This window comes from Oncorhynchus tshawytscha, linkage group LG33 (genome assembly GCF_018296145.1).
Source record: "Oncorhynchus tshawytscha isolate Ot180627B linkage group LG33, Otsh_v2.0, whole genome shotgun sequence".
Classification (NCBI taxonomy): Eukaryota; Metazoa; Chordata; class Actinopteri; order Salmoniformes; family Salmonidae; genus Oncorhynchus; species Oncorhynchus tshawytscha.
In genome coordinates, this window is record NC_056461.1 from 22522889 (window position 1) to 22546689 (window position 23801).

At 42.0% G+C, this 23801-nt stretch overlaps 1 protein-coding gene across 14 annotated transcripts in view; it reads right to left on the minus strand.

Annotated features, from left to right (window-relative positions):
- Positions 1-6222: 6222 nt before the first annotated feature.
- Positions 6223-23801, minus strand: part of LOC112230992 (far upstream element-binding protein 3) — a 28135-nt gene continuing 10556 nt past the window's right edge. For 4 of the 14 annotated variants that reach the window (XM_024397456.2, XM_042311051.1, XM_024397466.2 and 1 more), the window contains 13 exons: positions 22502-22664; positions 22085-22183; positions 20705-20912; positions 20240-20364; positions 19957-20091; positions 19458-19599; positions 9912-10072; positions 9573-9646; positions 9286-9362; positions 8649-8717; positions 8110-8181; positions 7783-7913; positions 6223-7641 (listed from right to left, as the gene is read on the minus strand). In XM_024397456.2, coding sequence (XP_024253224.2) covers positions 7612-7641; positions 7783-7913; positions 8110-8181; positions 8649-8717; positions 9286-9362; positions 9573-9646; positions 9912-10072; positions 19458-19599; positions 19957-20091; positions 20240-20364; positions 20705-20912; positions 22085-22183; positions 22502-22664 — 1486 coding nt within the window. In that variant the 3' untranslated portion in view covers positions 6223-7611. Of the gene's footprint in view, positions 7651-7782; positions 7914-8109; positions 8182-8648; positions 8718-9285; positions 9363-9572; positions 9647-9911; positions 10073-19457; positions 19600-19956; positions 20092-20239; positions 20365-20704; positions 20913-22084; positions 22184-22501; positions 22665-23801 lie in introns of all 14 variants that reach the window. The other 10 variants (XM_024397457.2, XM_024397459.2, XM_042311049.1 and 7 more) reach the window with 10 other exon arrangements.

Sequence of the window (23801 nt, forward strand, 5' to 3'; positions counted from 1 at the left end):
AAAACTAATTCCAAAAATCACCTGGTCGCCAGTTCACCAATAGTTTTAGTAAAATATAAAATGTACATTTTAAAGTTACTGAATAGGGCCGTTTAACATATAGCGTAGATCAAATGTAAATATGGCTAAACAATTGATGCAAAATTCACGTTTCTATATTCCACTCAAATGCTATACAGCACAATGAGTCCCACGATTATTTAACAGAGTGAAAATGCTGTCAACTTTAAATTGGTTCAACAATTAGTTTATAAGTTTGTCTGTCATCAAATTAAGGTCATTGGGTCTGGGAGTTGCTTAAACGTTCTTTCTCAGGCATTCCGCATTCATGTGGTTGGCAATATTAATTTTCTTCCAGGGAGTTATAGCGCGGGAATAATAGAATAGAAACAAGCTCAACGTGCTTTACTGCATTGTTCCCATGCAAAAAATGCAAAGCTGCTTTGACGTGGTTCACTTCTCTAGCCCTTGTTGAAATAAGCGGTTTAATATTCATGGTTGTTCATAGCCCTTCAGTATATTGTGACAGCGTTTAGATGAGTATATACAGCCCCTTTCTTCTCAATAGCCACAGTTCTCTCTGTTTTTTCCTCTCTATTTTTCGGGCTTGATGGACTGGGGGTAAATGAGCAGTTTTCCTTCTCTTCCAGCAGAGAGAACATCTTTATTCCGTCCCCGGCTCGCGGGTTTCCTATTCAGTTCCTCTCCAAGTAATGTCAGGGGGCTGAAAAGTGCTGCAAATCAATCTTTCATGGTGTTTTGAGGGCACATTGACACCCATGCACTCCGCCTTTCATTCCAACAACTACAAGGGGATGGTCCGAAAAGTTGGTCTCTGACGAATGTGGACTAGAATTCGAATGGAAAAGAAGATATGGATTCTAAATGCAAAGTCTAGAACCGGTTGTTTTGAATACAGAGATAGTGAAAAGGTGAGTGACAAAGCACGAAAAAAGATGACTGTGCACACAGCTGCTTTTTTTGTTTTGTTAGGAGGGGCACCTCCTACATGTGTGCCTTTTCCCAGATGAAATGTCCCTCTCGCTGAATCTGATTCGTTCTCAGATTTATTTACATGTATTGCATTTCAGCATTTATTTTACTAAGAGGCTTCAACTTTGAGTTAAATCGTAGGGCCAGGGGGAGGGACCGGTCTTTATTAAAGATGAATTAAATGAATTGGAATGGGGTAACGCATGGATTTGATTTATTTAATGCATTAACCTTTTCTTTTTCTGTCTGGTAAAGGGATGTACACGTCAAGATCTTTTGAAAAAAAAAATGTAGGCCAATATTTCCTAAATTAAAGTGTAGCCTGTGGATTAAACAATAGCCTTTAAATTTGCTATAGATTTCTTTCCAATATTTTGCTAAAAGCTCACATTTTAGGCCGAGGGAAAGCAGCCACTAAACCTCAAATTCTTAAAGAAATATGAAGTTGTATAGAATAAAGAAAAATTAAGATGAATCTTGTAGGCCTACAACAATTAAACTAAAGGTTCTTATATCACTACAAATTACGTTAGTCTATATATTCTTAAACTTTATATGCACTATATGATATTCATTGTTTAACGGGGTTGAGCTTAAGAGTAGGCCTTTTTTATCATTCCATTTAAAACACCTTATTTTATTTCATTCATCAAATTATAACTGCAAAGACTCATTTTCTTTGTACATGGCATGTTACTTCACTATTTGTAGTCACCCGTGAAATAGACCAAGCACATACTACCCACTATAATTCTTTTGAATTACTGTAAATCCATACTTCCTAACTTAAAGACTTACATAAAAACATGCTTTCCTTAAAACAGTCCTCTTAAAAGAGACAAAAACACCCCCTCAGCCATTATATTATATAACAAGCATTCAACATTAAAGTGGGCTGAATAAATCGTATTAAAAACACCAAGCTCCTTTTAGTTTTTAACCAAACAAACATTCCCAACCGGAAAACAAATTGTCATTAATTTCGAAGCTGAATCATTCCTGTTACTAAAAAAGCTACTTGCCAACTACAACCTCAACAGAATATCAGCTGAGAGGGATGGGCAGACAGGTCTCCCCTGGGCTTCTCCTTGGGGCCATTAAAAAGAGATTAAGGTAGATATCCCAGCATGGTGGATACAGTAGATCGGCTTATCTGCAGGAAAGGTGAGAGAGGGCCAGTCCCTCCCATAAAGGGGTTTCCCTGGAATGGGACAGGGGGCAGGACACCTGCTTAACGAAACTGGAGCTTTAGAGGGGGGATGCAGATGTGTGTATGTGTGTGTGTGTGTGTTTGAGAGATAGAGAGCACCACCAATTCCCCACCTGCTCAGATAGTACCAAGCCTGAGTAAGCAAACACATTGTTAACATGGCCAAATTAATTAGACTATAATCAAATGGTTGCATTTCATCAAATAATTTGTCTCACTGTTGACTTACTCAGACCCGTGAAAACAGATTGCACAACCATCCATTTTTCATTGGACAGCCCTGCATAAACAAATCAATAAAACCCATTTAATAAACTATTCATTGCTGTACAGGGCAGCTATTCAGGACCAACGCTGTGAACAGTGAATGAGCCATAATACATACTGTCCCCTTTACATTCCACATTCTCTACATGAATACCCCCTGGCGTACACCTAAAAACGAAACATATAGTTAGCGATACTATAGGGATTAGGTTTCACATATAGTAGCATAGAGAACCTATTCAAAAATAAATGGTCTCCCCTTCATAATAATGGCTCTCAACCCGTCTGGAGGTGATGTGGAGAACAACTAAATGATCACGCCTATACAATGGCCAAGCAGACCAGGGACTGTCCGCAGGGGCTTCATATTAAAAAGCAAGAGGATCAAAATCAAGGGCTGGATTTGGAAACAGCTGCACAGTATCAATGGGGGGGGACAGGGCCGGGGCAGAGTAGGGTCCACTATGGCCGAGGCCCCCCCACGGGGAGTAAAGATGTGGGATGACAAAGCTGCTCAATAACGGTGCTCTGGGGACACCCCTGTGGACCGTTCACAAAGGGAGAGGGACAATGAGAAGAGTCAGAGACAAGAGCAAAGAATAACGGGGAAAAAATGTATCCAAGAATATGCTCAACCTACGCGTTTCATTTTTGGTATAGACGGGAATTATAAAGCTTTGCGGTAGTGTATAAAACATTGCCAAACTGAACTATGGGAGAACTTCAGGAGAATTCCACCAAGTGTTTTGCCATACCTGCAAAAGTTGTCCAGCCTGGCTCTGGCTCTCGTCTGAAGTCGATGGTAGATAAAGCGCTGTCCAAATTACATCTCATTAACTACAAGAGCGTATAGTAGAACAAACTAAGGTTGAAAAATATGGCAAATGCAAAAATGGCATACACTAACTTGTCCATAAACCTTTTCGTGCATGGTCACAAGATTAAGTTCACGCAGTGATGATGCATTAAAATGGGTTTAACAGCAGAGTGGATCAATTAATCCCCTTTCCCTGATTTTGGGATGGTTTTGAAAATCAGCCAATAGGTGGTCTATGGAAAGAATTTGAGTCGTTCCGTGAAATTAGTGTCTTTTGTGTCCCTTTGATATTCAGTAGAAATTGTGCACCAATATTGAAATTTAAGTCTGTAATATTCAATAAAGTGCTCTTTAATATAGACCATGTAGATAATACAATCAATCTGAAATATGAAGTCTCCCTAAAGTTAAAAAACTCAGCATTTTTGCATGTCCCTAACTCCAAAATGTTTCACCATTGTAAAGCCCTAGTTATTTTGTTGCTTTGACAAAGTCATTTCTGAAGATTGTTTCATGTTAGTGATTCATTTACACTTCTCCCTCATGAAGTCAACCTTGTTACCTGAACTCCCATTTTCATTTGGTGAAACTAAAACTTAAAATAAAAATGTAACATCAAATAGTCAAATCAGTGTATAAGCAGGTGAGCTGGTTCTTTTTCTGGTGGAAAATTGAGAGGGTTGAGGATAACACGTCAAAGCCTTCTACCCTGCAGCCTAGAATGTTTTAATTTTTAAAAAATTAAATGTGAAACTTGCATTCGATTGCCACTCCCTGTTGCACACAAGCTTCCATGCCCCGTCACAATGTGATTTATGGATGATTTAAGATTAACTAGACAACCCTGTTACAGTCAATCCTGTTTATTTTGAATTTAAGTCATTTTATTTAACCTCGAGATGGGAAAATATGTTTATGAAATTGAACATGTGCTCTGACAGAATGATAAAATTAGGTGAAAACAAAATACATATATATTCTTTTACCAAGTTACACATCTCCAAAGGCACCGAATTGGGGGAACTTGCATATACATACAAATACAATAAGAAACCACAATTGCCATATTCATACAGCTGAGATCACACAGGACCTTGTCAAGAAAAGAAAAAAAACACCTTTTAACTGATTGTATGGGAACCCAAATAATTCCAGTTCTGATCTGATTCACCGACAAATAGGTGAGTAAAAGCAGGGGTGGGAAAAATGGCACTTCTGCATGTAAATTGCTTATTTACGTTTATGGGCAAGTGATCAGTCTTTAGGCAACCAAAAAAAATATTTTAAAAATTCTTCCCGACTTTCCCAATAGGCAAGTGCATTTTAGACTTTGGTAATCACTGCCATGCATCTTCTGGACATGTATATGAACTTTAAACATTTGTATTGTTTCTTCATGTCTTAAGTTTGCCAACTGCCAAGCAAAGAAAAAAACAGAAGAGAAATGGTAGGAAAAAAAATGTACCCTGTGTTGAGCTTAACATGACATAAGAGCATTCAGAAAATATTCTCACCCTAGACTTCCACATTTTGTTGTGTTAATAGATGGATAAATTTCCCTCCGAGCATGGTGAAGTTACTAATTGCACTTCGGATAGTTTATCATTTACACCTAGTCACTACAAAGATACACGCGTCCTTCCTAACTCTGTTGCCGGAGACAAAGAAAACCGCTCAGGGAATTCACCATGAGACCAATGGTGACTTTTAAACAGTAAGATTTTAATGTGGCTGTGATAGGACAAAACTGAGGATGGATCAACATTGTAGTTATTCCACAATAATAACCTAAATGACAGTGAAACGGTCTGCACGGAATAAAAAAGTATTTCAAAACATGCTTCCTAAAGGCACGAAAGTTAAAAATATAATTTAAAAAAGAGGAAAAACAGAATTTCTCCTGAATACAAGGTGTTATGTTTGGTGCAAATCCTACACGTCACTAAGTACCACACTTCATATTGTCAAGCATGGTGGTGGCTGCATCATGTTATGGGTATGCTTGTCATCGTCAAGGATAAGGAATATTGTTGTTTTTTTTGGGGGGGGGGGTAAAAATAAACTGAATAGAGCTAAGCACATGCAAAAATCCTAGCGGTAAACCGGATTCAGTGTGCTTTCCAGCACAGACAAATTCACCTTTCAGCAGGACAACCTAAAACAAGGCCAAATATACACTGGAGTTGCTTACCAGGACAACATTGAATGTTCCTTAGTGGCCTAGTTACATTTAACTTAAATCAGCTAGAAAATCTAAAAGGCAAGAGTTGGAAATGGCTATCTAGCTTGATGTATTTTACAACGTGCAAATATTGTACAATCGAGGTGTGAGAAGCTCGTAGAGACTTACCCAGAGAGACTCACAGCTATAAATGCTGCCAAAGGTGATTCTTATATGCATTGACTCAGGCGTGTGAATACTTAGGTAAAATGAGATTTCTGCCGTTCATTTTCAATACATTCGCAAAAAATGATAAAAATGTGGTTCTCACTCATTATGGGGTTGTGTGTGTAGTAGATGGGTGAGATAAAAAAATAAAAAAACTTTAAAAAAATACTTTCATCCTTTTTGAATTCAGGCTGTAACAGAATGTGGAAGTCAAGAGGTATGAATACTTTCTGTAGGCACTGTAGCAACTAATAAAGATAGTATACTTCAACCACAAGAGAGGCTTGTGGAACATTTATTTGAATTTGTGAACTGGCAAAGTAATGTTCTATAGAAAAAAATATATATCTTCTGTTTATACAACATACCATACAGTTTGACCTTTATATTTACTTCATGTATAGCGAATACTCAGTCTTAAAACAGAGCGCGGAGGAAAGGTTTCACAGTTTAAACCCAATAAAATCGTTAAAACTCAATACTGGAATGTGACAAGAAAACTAAGCTTTCAAATGGCAAAAAAAAACAATTTTAACAGAACAAAGGTAGTCTTGACGTTTTTAATACACGGTTACCTGTACATATGAGGAAAAAACACTAAAATTAAACATTTCGAAATTATAATATCCCTTTTCATTAAGCAATGAAGTTAACACTAGATTCATTTCGTAACTAATCAATCATACATATATTAGATCACACAAAGTAGAAAGAAAAATGAATTAAAAAGTTTAGCATTGGACTGTACACGAGTCCACAGTGTGTACTGGATGGGGCATTAGGGAAACTGGGTGGTACCAAATAAGACAATTTTGATCGTAATACTTAGCATATAAAAAACTACAATTAATTATTACACAGGTAGAATCCAGAGGCTTAGCAGTCTTGAATTATTTAGGTACAAAACATACATAAAAACCTGGCATTTCTCATTTTTGCCCATAGCAAGATGCAACATCAAATTTCAAATGACACATTCACGATCTTTGAACATTTTCAGTATGAAAACAGAACAGAAAAACAGGGACAGTTTTCCTGTGATAATGACTCCATGAAAAAAACTTCTTTGATTGAATTATATATATATTTTTTAAATAAAGTATTTAGTCAAGTATCTGAGCATACATACATAGTTTTACAAGATAGCAAAGGCAAAGAACTCACAAAATGCAACATCCCCTTTCCCATATCAGATCATTGTAATAAATTATTCATTACATTTTCATATGCCTAAAAAAAATTCATCTAAGAACTACAAGTTAAACGCCTGTCAAAATATTAGAGAATCCATCTTTGTTTCAAAAATGAAATAAGATATTGCACCTTTTTTAAACCAGAGTACAATAAAAGACAATGGAAAACAATACAAAGCACAACAGGAATTAAATTAGGAATTGACTGCCATTTGCCAACATCTCTCGTATTTTGCAACAAAATTATACATTTTCCTGTAACAAAATATCACAGTTTCATCTTACTGAATTAAAATGCTTTTTGTAAAAGGAAAAGAAAACATTTTTACACATTCTTAAAACATCTTATGACAAAACAAAAATTAATTCAAGACTGCTAAGCCCATAATTGCGATTTTATTGCAACAGAACTAGAAAAAATAGATTATATTGCGTTTACTGAAAAGTTACAACTCCGGGGTTCGTTTTGGCAATGTAATTTGAATCAAAAAGGAAAAAATAGAAAACAAAACAGCTCTCTCATAAGTCCAAAAGGGATCCCGGAAATTGTCAATTCAAAATAATGGTGTACACAAGTATTTAGTAACAATTAAATGTTCCTGATTTAGAAATATTCTTTTTTTAAATTGTATAAGTCATTCTACAGCTAGTGTTTCTCACTAAGAAAAAAGTAAAAGTCTTCAAGGCGTTGCAAATCTAGAAACCTCTGTTACAAAAGGTTTGTTTTCATCCTCTCAGTGATTCAAAAATCTTCAACTAAAGGGTGTCCTCTCTAATGATCCTGCAAAACAGGTTGACATCAGTGACAATAGACAGACATACATTTACATGTGCAAGTTACAGTTCATCTCCTTACAGAAACAACTTAGTTAAACAGGTGGAGAGGGTGCTAAGAGTTGGGATGGGTTCTCACCTGAAGGCCTGGGGCCGGTGTCTGCTGTGCACCCTGGCCATAGTAGGCCCCCTGCTGTCTGTAATACTCCACCCAGGCAGCACTGTAGTCCGGAGGGGAGCTCTGCTGGGAGCCGGGGCCTGCTGCCTGGCCTGGGGAGAGGGTGAGCACAGGGTAGAGGAATGGGGGTGACAGAGGAAGGTCAGGGGAGAGGGAGTTGGAGGCACCAGAGCATAGAGCACTACTGACAGCATCAAACAGCGAGCAGAAATCTACTTCCTCCGATGTTGTGCACTCAAAAGGCAAGTCTATTGGAGGAGTTTGGTGGCCACGTGGGTGTAATCTTACTCTGTTTCTTGTAGTAATCCTCCCATGCTTTGCTGTAGTCAGAGCCACTGCTCTGGGCTTGGCTCTGCCCACCTGGGCACAATAAAACAAGGATGAGTCAATACAACACACACCAAACCAGCTACCAAGATCTCCCCAATTAATGTGATTGGCTCCATAAATTCAATTTCTTCTGACTCAAATATATTCAATTATTCAAACAAATGCTAATGTACATTGGTGATAAAATCAAGAGTCTGCTCATTACACATTTAAAATGGCATTGATACACTCAGCAATCCAGCTGCACAAACATGTAACCAAAATGGTAAACTTCTGACTACAATCATCGGCGTCAAATGGTGTCACGGTGACATGACATTTCTGCCCATAGACTCAAGTTCCTTTGCACAAAACCTCTTTAGACAAGGGCAGGGGGAAGGTTTGAGGTCTGGTTCTGAGGTGTATACTGCGCACAACCCTAACCCTTAGTGGTGTTACACAAGTGAGAAGGGGTAGGAGCTCCCTTCTCTGATCTCCCCCAGAAGACTGACTCTTGCCTATCTTTTTAGAATACGGCTCCCATGCTTTGGAATAGTCCATCTGGCCGGTCTGGGATCCATTGAGACCTGCAACCAGACAGATAACACTGTTGGAGGACAGAGTTACTGCATGAGGGTCTTTCAATGGAGGCTGAGGCTTACCATCCAGACATGTCCCACTGTATCCTATTGCTTGAGGCCTCTACCCAAACTTAGCCCAAACCCTAACTTGAACTTCCATCGAGTGAAAATTGGCTTTGAAATTTGAAGAAACAACGAAGGAAAAAAATGTAAGTAAACCCATATCTGGACGGTTAGTCACATTCTGAATGCAAGAACTTCTCTGCCCCTCTCTTGAGTTGAATTTAAATGCACTGCAGCATTGCCAAAACCAGCCTTCAGTCTTTAATCTCTCCAATTCCTTGTATTCCTAGGAAATTTCTGTTCAACTAGCAACGTGTTGTCAGTAAGCAGAGCAGAGAGCATCAGACATTGCTAGTTTTAGTCCTCCTTCCACCTCTTTCATTTCTCTGGGAGGGACTTATGCCCAGCATTATTTTGATGATTACCATATATCAAGGAATTGTAGTGAAATGGTGGACCGATATTGGTATTAAGTGTTATGGGTATCCCACCCTGAACCTAACTGACTTACTGGGGTCCTGCTGGCCTGGAGCCTGCCATGTCTGATATGTTGTGCCCCATCCTCCTGTCAGGAATGTCTGGGGTCCACTAACACCACAAAAACAGAGATAAGCATGTTAGACGGTTTAAGAGACCTACGGTCACAGTTTATATTTATACTAATTGTGTTGGCATGGGAATTATTAAATCATTGTTTTCATATTTTGGTCAGTGTAAGTAGCAGCCGAGAACATAGATGAAGGCATGTTAGACAAATGTAACAGTAGTAAAAAGTGTGGAGACCAAGAAGCTACTCACTTCTGATGCGGGGTAGTTGGTCCTTGTCCGAATGGGTTCAGACCAAAACTGCTGTTGCCCCCCATTCCTGAGGCCTAGACGAGAGAGCAAGAAAGGACAGGAGAGACCACACTTGTGGTTAAACGGGGGTGAACAGGCAAGGCCAAAGGGCAGCGCTGGCCGCTGACGCACTCCATTAAGTCCATTTGATGGATTCTTCATGTTTAACCCCGGGTGACATACTGGTGGATGGTAGGGGCACAAGAACCAGTTGCACCCCCCCTTTGACATGTGCCCTCATGAATATCAGGTCAGACAATAGCTTTTTTGGGGGGGGTGGTATAAAAAAGGACCACCTACCCCAATCTTCTCATCGATCAGCTGGCGGGCCATTTCCATCTGCTGGTGGGTGCCGCGGATGGAGAAGATGCGCACGTTGGGGTCAGTGTTAGGTGGCGGGTTTCTCTGCAGCTCCACGTGCGCTCCGGACTGCTGGTTGATGTTCTTGATGGTTTCGCCACCTTTTAGGGAAGAGGAAATACACAAGTTTACATTTTTACCTCCAATCAATCAGTTAGTAAAAAACCACCAACAGGTCTTCCTCTGCTGTCTGGTTCTAAAAAACCACCAACAGGTCTTCCTCTGCTGTCTGGTTCTTAAAAACCACCAACAGGTCTTCCTCTGCTGTCTGGTTCTTAAAAACCACCAACAGGTCTTCCTCTGCTGTCTGGTTCTTAAAAACCACCAACAGGTCTTCCTCTGCTGTCTGGTTCTTAAAAACCACCAACAGGTCTTCCTCTGCTGTCTGGTTCTTAAAAACCACCAACAGGTCTTCCTCTGCTGTCTGGTTCTTAAAAACCACCAACAGGTCTTCCTCTGCTGTCTGGTTCTATCCTTTAGGCTTCACCATACGTACCTAAACTCAACCGACTGAGGGTTAGTTGTAGTGATACCTACACCTTCATCCCCATTCTATTTTAACATCCATGCTAATCAGAGACAAAGGACGACAACACTTCTTCCCCCACGCTGACGAATCAGACGGCAGCTTCCTGACGTGAAGGAGCGCAATTAAACCAGCAGGAAGAAATGAAACTTAGATGGGGGAGAAAAGACAAATTAAAGCGTATCCTCTTTCTGGGATGTCGTTAGTCTCCTTTTGCTTTCCCGACTCCATGTTGCGTTGTGGGGAGGGGGGGGATACAATTACAACCCCTCTCCCCCCTCCTGCCATCCCAGTGAAAGGAGCGAGGGGGCTGTCCCAACATCAATTACACATTTGTTCACTGGTGGCTGACACTGGGCTGACCCCAGCTGACCTCGCAGTAAAAACGCTCATCCAAACCGCTCCTCCTCCCGTAGCCTCTTCCCTACTGCCAATAGACTACACATGGGCCATTAACCCATTGTCAACCAAATGAAACTTCTGCCTTAATGAAGCCATTATGAGGTCCCCCCAGTCAGACAGCAGAGGGGAATGAAGAGCCACACTATTCATTTCATGAACTGGGCCTCGGTGGGACCACATCATACGGCCTTATTATTGAGACTGGTTTAGTAAGCTGGACAAAAAAAAGGAGGGGATATAAAGTGCAACTGGCGAGGGACTTAGGATAAAGGGGGAGGGAGCCCAGACAAATTGGCCAGCAGTATGGGAAAATCAACCAGGCGCTTAAACTTAAGTGAGAATCAAATAAAATGTTTTGTCAAATGCTTCGTAAACATGTGTAGACTAACAGTGAAATGCTTACTTACGAGTCTTTCCAAACAATGCAGAAAAAAAAGGAATAAATACAATGAGTAACAATAACATGGCTATATAAATGGGGTATCAGTACTGAGTCGAGGTGCAGGGGAACGAGGTAATTGTGGTAGATATGTACATATAGGTAGGCATGACGTGACTAGGCAACAGGATAGATAAACCGTAGCAGCAGCGAATGTGATGAGTCAAGAGTTCATGCAAAAAAAAAAACAGTTAATGCAGATAGTCAACCAAGAGATACACGGACTAACTATTTAGCAGTCCTATGGCTTGGGGGTACAAGCTGTTCAGGGTTCTGTTGGTTCCAGACTTCGGTACAGCTTGCCGTGCGGTAGCAGAGAACAGTCCGACTTGGATGGCTGGACTCTTGGACAATTTTTAGGGCCTTCCGCCGTAGAGGTCAACCGATTAATTAGGGAAGATTTCAAGTTCATTAAATCGGTAATCTGCCTTTTTGGACACCGATTACATTGCAGGCAGACCACCTGTTACGCGAGTACAGCGTCAATGGGGCCTTGTGGCTGCAATGAGTCAAGGTAAGTTACAAGCTAGCGTTAAACTTAACTTATTAAAAAAAATATATATATATATATATAATCTTCACATAGTCACTAGTTAACCTAGTAATATCATCAACCATGTGTTGTTATAACTAGCTTGTCCTGTGGTGCATATAATCAATGCAGTGGCTGTACATTTAATCATAGAATCACAGCCTACTTTAACCCAAACGGGTGATGATTTAACAAAAGCGCAATCTTGGCACAAATGTACCTAAAAATAATCATCAATGCCTTTCTTAAAACCAATACACAGACGTATATATTTTTTAAACCTGCATATTTAGTTAATATTGCCTGCTAACATGCATTTCTTTTAACTATGGAAATGGTGTCCCTTCTCTTGCATTCAGTGCAAGCAGAGTCAGGATATATGCAACAGTTTGGCCTACCTGGCTCATTGCGAACTGTGTGACCGTAACTCATTTGCCAGAATTTTACATAATTATGACATAACATTGAAGGTTGTGCAATGTAACAGCAATATTTAGACTTAGGGTTGCCACCCTTTCTATAAAATACGGAACGGTTCCGTATTTCACTGAAATAAACTTTTTGTTTTCGAAATGATAGTTTCCAGATTTGACCATATTAATGACCAAAGGATCGTATTTCTGTGTGTTATTATATTATAATTACGTCTATGATTTGATAGAGCAGTCTGACTGAGCGGTGGTAGGCAGCAGCAGGCTTGTAAGCATTCATTCAAACAGCACTTTACTGCGTTTGCCAGCAGCTCTTAGCAATGCTTGAGGCACAGCACTGTTAATGACTCAAGCCTATCAACTCCTGAGATTAGGCTGGCAATACTAAAGTGCCAATAAGAACATCCAATAGTCAAAAGGTATATGAAACACAAAATGGTAGAGAGAGAAATAGTCTGTGTCATAATTCCTGTAATAACTACAACCTAAAACTTCTTAACTGGGAATATTGAACCACCAGCTGAGCAAGGAACGTACGTTAGCTTCTTTTTTTTTTTTTTTTTTTTTAATGGCACATATTGCACTTTTACTTCTCCAACAGTTTCTGCATTATTTAAACCAAATTGAACACATTTCATTATTTGAGACTAAATAGATTTGATGTATTATATTAAGTTAGTGTTCTGTTGTAATTGTCATTATTACAAATATATATGAAAATCCGCATCAGCTTTTTTTGGTCCTCCAATAAAATCGGTAACGGCGTTGAAAAATCATAATTGGTCGACCTCTATTCCCGACACCGCCTGGTATAGAGGTCATGGATAGCAGGAAGCTCAGCCCCAGTGATGTACTGGGTCATACGCACTATCCTCTGTAGCGCCGTGTGGCCGGACGCCAAGCGGTGATGCAGCCAGTCAAGATGCTCTCAATGGTGCAGCTGTAGAACTAAGGGGCCATGCCAAATGTTTTCAGTCTCCTGAGGGGGAAAAGGCATTGTGTGTGGACCATTCCTTAGTGATGTGGATACCGAGGACCTTGAAGCTCTCGACACGCTCCAATACAGCCCTGTCGAAGTGGATGGGGGTGTGCTCCGGCCACCGTTTCCTGTAGTCCACGATCAGGTCATTTGTCTTGCTGACAGTTAGGCAGCTCTACCATTTAGCTCAATGCAGATGTTGCCTGTAATTCATGGCTTCTGGTTGAGATACGTACATATCATCACTGTGGGGACGACCTTGTCGACGCACTATTAATGTAGCCGGTGACTGAGGTGGTAAACTCCTCAATGACATCGGATGAGATCCATAACATATTCTAGTCTATGCTAGTGAAACAGCCATGTAGCTTAGCATCCTATTCATTGCACTACTTCTATATTGAGCGTGTCACTGGTACATCTTTTTTTAGTTTTTGCTTGTAAGCAGGAATATATACACTGCTCAAAAAAATAAAGGGAACACTAAAATAACACATCCTAGATCTGAATTAATGAAATATTCTTATTAAATACTTTTCTTTATAGTTGAATGTGCTGACAACAAAAATCACGCAAAAATGATCAATGGAAATCAAATTTATCAACCCATGGAGGTCTGGATTTGGAGTCACACTCAAAATTAAAGTGGAAAACCACACTACAGGCAGCAGATCCAACTTTGATGTAATGTCCTTAAAACAAGTCAAAAAAAGGCTCAGTAGTGTGTGTGACCTCCCTACAACGCCTGCGCATGCTCCTGATGACGTGGCGGATGGTCTCCTGAGGGATCTCCTCCCAGACCTGGACTAAAGCATCCACCAACTCCTGGACAGTCTGTGGTGCAACGTAGCGTTGGTGGATGGAGCAAGACATGATGTCCCAGATGTGCTCAATTGGATTCAGGTCTGGGGAACGGGCGGGCCAGTCCATTGCATCAATGCCTTCCTCTTGCAGGAACTATTGACACACTCCAGCCACATGAGGTCTAGCATTGTCTTGCATTAGGAGGAACCCAGGGCCAACCGCACCAGCATATGGTCTCACAAGGGGTCTGAGGATCTCATCTTGGTACCTAATGGCAGTCAGGCTACCTCTGGCGAGCACATGGAGGGCTGTGCGGCCACCCAAAGAAATGCCACCCCACCCCGTGACTGACCCACCGCCAAACCGGTCATGCTGGAGGATGTTGCAGGCAGCAGAACGTTCTCCACGGCGTCTCCAGACTCTGGCACGTCTGTCACTTGCTCAGTGTGAACCTGCTTTCATCTGTGAAGAGCACAGGGCGCCAGTGGCGAATTTGCCAATCTTGGTGTTCTCTGGCAAATGCCAAACGTCCTGCACGGTGTTGGGCTGTAAGCACAACCCCCACCTGTGGACGTCGGGCCCTCATACCACCCTCATGGAGTCAGTTTCTGACCGTTTGAGCAGAGACATGCACATTTGTGGCCTGCTGGAGGTAATTTTGCAGGGCTCTGGCAGTGCTCCTCCTGCTTCTCCTTGCACAAAGGCGGAGGTAGCGGTCCTGCTGCTGGGTTGTTGCCCTCCTACGGCCTCCTCCACGTCTCCTGATGTACTGGCCTGTCTCCTGTTAGCGCCTCCATGCTCTGGACACTATGCTGACAGACACAGCAAACCTTCTTGCCACAGCTCGCATTGATGTGCCATCCTGGATGAGCTGCACTACCTGAGCCACTTGTCTACAACCCACACTCCTTCTCATTCTACCACTAGAGTGAAAGCACCGCCAGCATTCAAGTGACCAAAACATCAGCCAAGAAGCATAGGAACTGAGAAGTGGTCTGTGGTTGCCGCCTGCAGAACCACTCCTTTATTGGGGGTGTCTTGCTAATTGCCTATAATTTCCACCTGTTGTCTATTCCATTTGCACAACAGCATGTGAAATGTATTGTCAATCAGTGTTGCTTCCTAAGTGGACAATTTGATTTCACAGAAGTGTGATTGACTTGTGGTCTGATTTGCCAAATGGAGGGTGAGGGAGAGCTTTTGTATGCGTTTCTGTGTGTGGAGTAAAAGTGATCTAGAGTTTTAGCCTCTAGTTGCACAGGGGACATGCTGGTAAAAATGAGGAAAGATGTCAGTTTCCCTGTATTAAAATCAATGGCCACTAGGAGCACTACCTCCAGCTATGTATTTTGTTGTTTGCTTATGGCCAGATACAGCTCATTGAGTGCAGTCTTAGTGCCAGCATTGGTTTGTGGCGGTAAATAGACAGCTATGAAAAATACAGTACCAGTCAAGAGTTTGGACACATCTACTCATTTAAGGATGTTTCTTTTTTTATTATTTTCTACACTGTAGAATAGTGAAGAAATCACAACCATCAAATAACACATATGGAACCATGTAGTATCCAAACGTGTTCAACAAATCAAAATATTGTTTATATCCGAGATTCTTCATAGTAGCAACCCTTTGCCTTGACAGCTTTGCACACTCTTGGTATTCTCTGAACCCGCTTCACCTGGAATGATTTTCCAACAGTCTTGAAGGAGTTCCCACATATGCTGAGCACTTGTTGGCTGCTTTTCCTTCTCTGTGGTTAAAACTCATCCCAAACCATCTCAATTGGGTTGAGGCCGGGTGATTGTGTAGGCCAGATTATCTGATGCTGCACTCCATCATTCTCCTTCTTGGTCTAATAGTCCCTACACAGCCTGAAGGTGTGTTTTGGGTCATTGTCCTGTTGAAAAACAAATTAAAGTCCCACTAAGCGCAAACCAGATGGGGTGGCGTATCGCTGCAGAATGCTGTGGTACCCATGCTGGTTAAGTGTGCCTTGAAATTCTAAATAAGTAACAGTGTCACCAGCAAAGCCCAATCACACCACCTCCTCCATGCTTCGCGGTGGGAACCACACATGCAGAGCTCATCCATTCACCTTGTCTGCATCACAAAGACGACAGTTGAAACCAAAAACCTCAATTTGGACTCAGACCAAAAGAACAGATTTCCACAGTTCTAATGTCCATTGCTTGTGTTCCTTGGCCCAAGCAATACTTCTTATTGGTGTCCTTTAGTAGTGGTTTCTTTGCAGCAATTCAACCATGAATGCCTGATTCACGCAGTCTCCTCTGAACAGTTGATTTTGAGATGTCGGTTACTTGAAAGCTGAAGCATTTATTTGGGCTGCAATTTCTGAGGACGGTAACTAATGAACTTATCCTCTGCAGCAGAGGTAACTGGCTTTTCCTTAACTGTTGCGGTAATCATGAGCCAGTTCCATCACAGTGCTTGATGGTTTTTGCAACTGCACTTGAAGAAATGTTCAGAGCTTTTGAAATTTTCCAGATTTACTGACCATGTCTTAAAGTAATTTTGTTTCTCTTTGCTTATTTGAGCTGTTCTTGACATATGGACTTGGTCTTTTTTACCAAATAGGGGTGGTATACAGAAGATGATCCTATCTTGTCACAACACAACTGATTGGCTCAAATGCATTGAAAGAAATTCCACAAATTACCTTAAGGCACACCTGTTAATTGAAATGCATTCCAGGTGACTAACTCATGAAGCTGGTTGAGAGAATGCCAAGAGTGTGCAAAGCTGTCAAGGCAAAGGGTGGCTACTTTGCCAAATCGAAAATCTATTTTGATTGGTTTAACACTTGGATACTACATGATTCCCTGTGTGTTATTTCATAGTTTTGATGTATTCCTTATTACTTTACAATGTAGAAAAAAGTTAAGAAAAATCCTGGAATGAGTGGGTATCTAAACTTTTGACTGTTACTGTAGATAAAAAAATCTTTGTAAATAGTATGTCTGCAGCTTATCGTGGGGTATTGTTACTCTGCCATGAAAACCTAGAGACTTCCTTAACATTAGAGATACAGCAGACCAGCTGTCGTTAACAAAAAGAAACAACCCCCCTAACTTTACCCGAAGCAGCCTTTCAGTCTTGACAATGCATAGAAAAAACAGCTCGATAATTATCCATGTTCTTGTTCAGCCACAACTCAGAGTAACATACGATATTACAGTTCTTCAGGTCCCGCTGATACTCGAACAGAGCTTGTCCAGTTTCTCTAGTAATTGTACGCTCGCCAATAGAACCGAGGGTAGAGGCAGTTTATTTACTCGCCAAAAAAGTCGTCAGGAGCCCAATCATTTGTCTCTCATTTGTCTGGTTCAAGAATGTTTCTGAATATAAACTTTCTTGAATTTAATTTGCAAAGAAAGTAAATCCTTGAATATGAGTTGTGGACACGAGAGTAGAAGTACTCTTTCAGTTGAATGTTTATATCTCCACAGTTAACATAAACCACAACAAAGAGATGGGTCTAATACCTTACACATGTTCAGAAGATCTTTACTTTTTTTTTTATACCTTAACCGGACGATGCTGGGCTAATTGTGTGCCGCCCTATGGGACTACCAGTCATTGCCGGTAGTGACACAGCCTGGGATTGAACCCGGGTCTGTAGTGACGCCTGAAACAGACCGCTGCGCCACTCGGGAGGCCGGAAGATGATAGTTGATGACTTGTCTAGAGTTGAATCCCGCAAACAATTACCCCCCCAGCCAGTCACTACAAAGACAACGCTCCTACATGTCAGACTCAATCTCACAAGCACAAACATGACTCGAGCCACACTACCTACCATGGTAAATTCCCACCCTTAAAAAGGGGCAGGTGAATTTGTCACATCTGTGATATTTTGGTTAAATGACTTTAATTAAAAATACATTTTGACAGTCTACCACATTACTTCTTACTAGTAATGCATTTATTGCTTCAGAAACATTACAAAGCATGCTCAGCCGTTGTTTTGTTGGTATAATTTTAGCAGGGGGAAAATGTTGGCTGGTAAAAAAAAGAAAAGAGTCTGGTAGATTTTTTTATCCATCTACCTGCCACAGTGGCTGGTGGAGCAAAAAGTACATTTTATGCCCTGTATGTGTGGGTGGGTGGCATGAGCCCCAAGTTACCAGGCTGTGTGTATTTGGGGGTGTAATCAGTGGGTCAAGCAGCTGCATAAAGGCATCGTAAAGATATTAATCACCTCAGTCTCTAAGGCCAGGCTGACAGGACCCAGACCCACAGTCATATTGGACCAGTTCATATGCTAATGCAGGGAGGGGGGTTCGCAGGGGGACGCAACGCCCAGGTTTATTCGCCCCCCCACCTCACAAAAGCCACTTGACATTTCTATTGCCTTGTTTCTATCATAGGTAAAGAGCCCCCCCCCCCTCTAACCACGCCCACCACAGCACACACACCCATAGGACAGGGACACACTCAGGGCTCCTCCATAAGCGCAATGGTCAATGACTTTTAAATAGCTGGCAATGGAGTGAGCATGAATGGCCAATAAGCTAATTCCTCTCATTCATTCCCTCACTCCACTCCATTGAGCTGAAAGGGCCTCATTAGATGCCAGGAAACCTTCCACGTGATTGAAGGCTGTTATTATGAACCTTTAACAATTAATGTCACATTACATGCATTATCCCTGTCATTAAGCCCTTAGGGATGGGACACAATGCCACTTGTGCTGCATGCATGAGCCAGTGGAGGGGGTGAGGTGAGGGGGTGGCTGGACCCACACCATACGGGCTCATTGTGCAACTTTAAATGGCATTTCATCACGAGAGAACAAGCACAAGCTAATGGCCTGGCAATGATTCACTTTGGGCATAATCAAGGTTCTTGATAAATTGCTTATGCCTCTTTAAGTGATGAAGACCGCTGGTAAAAGAATCGACTGAAAGACAACATTATGCATTAAGGCTTGGTTTTCCCCGAGAAGGTACAGTAGGGGATGGCCTCGAACAATTTCAAAAAACTTTTCCTATTGGAAGTACACACACACTGAAGGGTAAAAAAAAAAGTCAATTTAAAAATAAAGTTCAGTTGAGCAAAATGGTGTTTAAGGGCTTTCAAGGAGTTGGTCTGATGTCACCGGACTCACAATTTGTTCCCACCCCCCCACTTGTTCCATGTCATACCTGAACCACCATATGACATGTGCCTTTTGTTAATTTACTCAGGTTTTAAATGAGGCAAAAATGAGACCAGAATAGGACTTTAAATGGGTTAATGGCTTTACTCAAAAATACATCCAAATGACAAAGATTGTTTTTGCTGGTGATGGATCTTGACAGTACCAAATGTAAAACTTGCAGAATAATTTACTCACTGCGTTTGCTTTCTCACCTTTTCCAATCACCAGGCCACACTTGTCGGCAGGTATCGAGTACGTCACTTCCTGCAGTCCACCAGGCGCACCCATGTTCCAGTCTCCGCGGCCTCTGCCCCGGCCTCTGGGCCCCACGGGACTCCCAAAGCCATCCCTCTCCTGTAGAGAGGAACCAGTGGGTGAGAACAGGCTCCTAGACAGACACCACAGCACAAACATTTTACCCCCCCCCCAAGTATCACCAGTGCAGCAAAATCTTGTCAAATTAAACATTTCAGATTGTTAGGCATTCTCTTCAAATTCATGTGACTTGCATTATTTTACCTTCGACCCGATAGAAAGAGTAAACCATGGGATATGACCAAGAGCGCCACCATGTGGGAGATTCTCTATGTTCTAGGGTTGGAGACATGCCTCAGAGACTAAGCTCACCCACCCAGTGTACATTCTCTGCTCAGGGGCAGTGGGTCAGGTGACAGAAACTAGAAAGGAGGTGGAGACCCACTGCCCTGTTACCTGTCTGTACACCTGTCTGAGGAGGTCCCCCCCACCACCCAGCCACAGGGCTAGGGGGTCCAGAGAAGCTTGAGAGGGGGCCAGGCTGGCCCTGTCCGGGAGCCAGCCAGCTAGAGAATGGTCTGGGGAGGCCTGCTACACAGGCAACAAGGAGTTTAAGGGGGGCATAGCTTACTTCAGAAATACTGTAAGGCAGGAGTGAACCAATCTGATACGATTCATAAGGGGTTGTTCATTTCATGGCAAAATATTTAAAGTAAAAAAAGTGGAATCCGTGCTGTACCTGTACCTGTGCCGTTTGGACCAGCTCGTTGATGAGATGCACTGCATGCTGGCAACGGTCAGACTGGCCCATCACCTGGGCAATCCGGTCTGGACTGATGCCATCGTCTGAAGGAGAGGGGGACACTAGTCAGAACTGTTACATTAAACATGGTCCTTTGTAGCCCAGTTGGAAGAGCATGACACTTGTAACGCCAGGGTAGTGGGTTTGATTCCCAGGACCAGCCATAGGGAAAAAGTATGCATGCATGACTATGTCGCTTTGAAGTGTAATCATGGCACAGCCTCACTGAACATTACAGATTCTCCAATATATTTGTTACAGCCACCATGTGAGTCAATTGAAGAACACGACAGGCAAACAAGAGATTGCAGATAGATTCAAGATTGAGGCCATCACTAACATTGACAATTGTATTAGCCAAGCACAAGGGAAAACACCTTTAGTAGAGAGGAGCGGTCTCACCTGGTTTGAACTGGATCCTGACCCCAGAGTCATTCTGGATCTTCTTGATCATCTCTCCGTTCCTGCCAATGACGATGCCCACAGCAAACCTGGGGACTGCCACATCCAGACTGCTTCCCCCCAGTCTGGATCCAAAGTCTCCCCTGCTGGCCCGGAAGTCTCCCTGGTCCTTGTCCCGGATGATCTCCACCACCAGCTCTCGCGCTTGCTGCAAAACACCAATGCCACCAGCACAGAAATGTTTACATATTTTAACTGTAATATACAGTTGTATATTGTGGGAGGGGCTAGGTCCACATAATGGTGCAACTTTTTAAAAATCCCAAAAGCTCTGACGAAGGCCGTGTGGCCGATACGTAAGCTTATTAAAGATCGGTGATACTATCAAGAGCAGTGTGCAGTTTCCTTTTTCCTTCACCTTGTTCAATTGTTGCCATGCACCTGCAAATTAGATTGCTCAGATGTGCGAGTGCCTTTTGGATTGTTAACTGTAATATACAAAAAGGCTGATTGATACCTTGAATCCTCTATCCTTGCCTTTTTCAAACTCACTGGTCTTCTGACACGTTTTTATACTTTACAAAAATAGAAAACGCAACAATTTCAACAGTTTTACTGAGTTACAGTTCATAAGGAAATCATTCAATTGAAATAAATTCATTAGGCCCTAATCTAGGGATTTCACATGACTGGGGAGCCCAGCCCAGCCACTCAGAATGGGTTTTATCCCCACAAAAGGGCATTATTACAGACAGAAATACTCCTCAGTTTCATCAGCTGTCCAGGTGGCTGGTCTTAGACCATCCCGCAGGTGAAGAAGCCAGATGTGGCAGTCCTGAGCAGGTGTGGTTACACGTGGTCTGCGGTTGTGAGGCCAGTTGGACATCTTGCCAAATTCTCTAAGATGACGGAGGCAGCTTATGGTAGGGAAATTAACATTCAATTCTCTGGCAACAGCTCTGGTGGACATTCCTGCAGTCAGCATGACAATTGCACGCTCCCTCAAAAACATAAGACATCTGTGACATTGTGTTTTTTGACAAAACGACACATTTTAGAGTAGCCTTATTGTCCACAGCACAAGGTGCACCTGTAACAATCATGCTGTTTAATCATCTTCTTGATATGCCACACCTGTCAGGTGGATGGATTATCTTGGCAAAGGAGAAATGCTCACTTAGAGGGATGTAAATAAATGGGTGCACAAAATGAGAGAAATAAGCTTTTTGTGCGTATGGAACATTTCTGGGATCTTTTATTTCAGCTCATGAAACATGTGACCAACACTTTACATGTTGCCGTTATATTTTTGTTGAGCACACGAGCAGGCGTGGAGTGTCGATATGAAGGAGGGGATCCAGGTTTCAGGGACTGACTGACCTGCACTTTGTAGGGGTCCCCAGTGATTCTCAGGGGTTTGTCTGCTCCAGTGGGCATGGGGCCATCCTGGATCATCATCATCTTCACACCGGTTCTCTCCTGTGGGGAGCAAACATGTCAAAAATAATCTGAACTACCTATTCCAGATGTAGAGGAAGTGAGATGGTTGAATAATGTTGACAATGAAACACAAACGAGTAGATATCTTCCCATTGCTTATTGACAACTTCCTCTATTTCAATACCCACGGTTTCTGAAGAACTGCCTAAACGAATGTAGTTAACTTCAATAACCCAAAACAGTGGCATAAGGAGACATTTATTTCGCAGCTTAAAAACAAAATCACTAAGACCGGAGCATTTTGTTAATACACGTGTGCCTCAACCACAGAATCCACTGAGCGTCTCGTGGACGTACCTGCAGTTGTTTGATGGTGTCCCCTCCCTTGCCAATGACCAGGCCCACTTTGCTGGCAGGGATGAGGATCTCCTGGATGGCGCTGTTGCTGTCCATCTCGCTGTGGAACCCCGGGCCGTTCCGACACCGGTCCACAATCTGACTCAGCAGCCTCTTGGCCTGCCTGGTGGGAGAGGGACACAGTCCACTCATGGCCATGCTCATACATAGCCAGACCATATGCTTACAAACTATACCTGATGGGTTTCTCCATGTGCAAAAACTACATATTGAATAGTGTCAATGGATTGTAAGGTGGTGCCACCTAATAACAGCACTAGACCATTCATCCGGTGCTGGTCATTATGGTGGAGTTCAAGAGGGCACCGCGTAGAGCAGTACGATAAACCGACACAGCCTTCCTCTTGCCGAAGCATTTTGCTTAGGTCTGTAATTGTGGACGATTTTTGCTAGACAACGTTCCCGTAGATTGTAAAAGCATTATTTGGTCAACAGTAATAGTCTAAGCATTATGTTGATTCCTGCTATTAAAGTATATGCCGGTCTCCGCTTCGCTGCCGGCTCCCACTCCCCACAGCGCGCACAGAGGGAGAAATGCAGTCGGAGAAGCATCAGCATATGACCTTTCTTCAAAATGCTATTCCGGGAAAAACACCGTTTTCAAAGCAACCAATGTTCTAGTTACAGAGCAGAGAGTGACAGCTTTCTGAGAGTATATCATGCATTTCTCACCTCTTAATATTGAGTTCATGGCAACACTTTTACAACCAGTGTAGGCTGTGTTGTATGGGTTTTACGCTCGTGCTATTTACAGTGAATAGGCCTACATCACATAGCTTGGGCATTGCGCTGGAAAGCATGTGGGACTTTAGCCTACATTTACTGATACATGAATCAATTAGCCAACATTGCTATATAGCAATTATATCATATTTAGAGTTAGCAATCTAGCTAAGTGTTTATCAGCTGGCGAATAATATAACTTATAGGGCAATACGGACAAAGATTTCAGCAAATTCTCTGGAGCCAAAAATAAATCTGATAATTATGGATACTATTTTTAAAGGTTGCACGTCAAAATATAAAATCATGCATTTCCAAGATATATTAGATGTAATTGCTTACTTTATCAATCACAGGCTACCATCTCAGTTGTCTTACTTGGTACTGGAAAAATGTTTTGTCTAGGGAATCCTTTTGTTATCTGGCATAATAGTTCCATTTATTGTGCCTGTTTTGCAATAAACTCAAGTTCTGATTTTCACGACTTGTGACTCGACCATTGGGCGCCTTCTTGTGA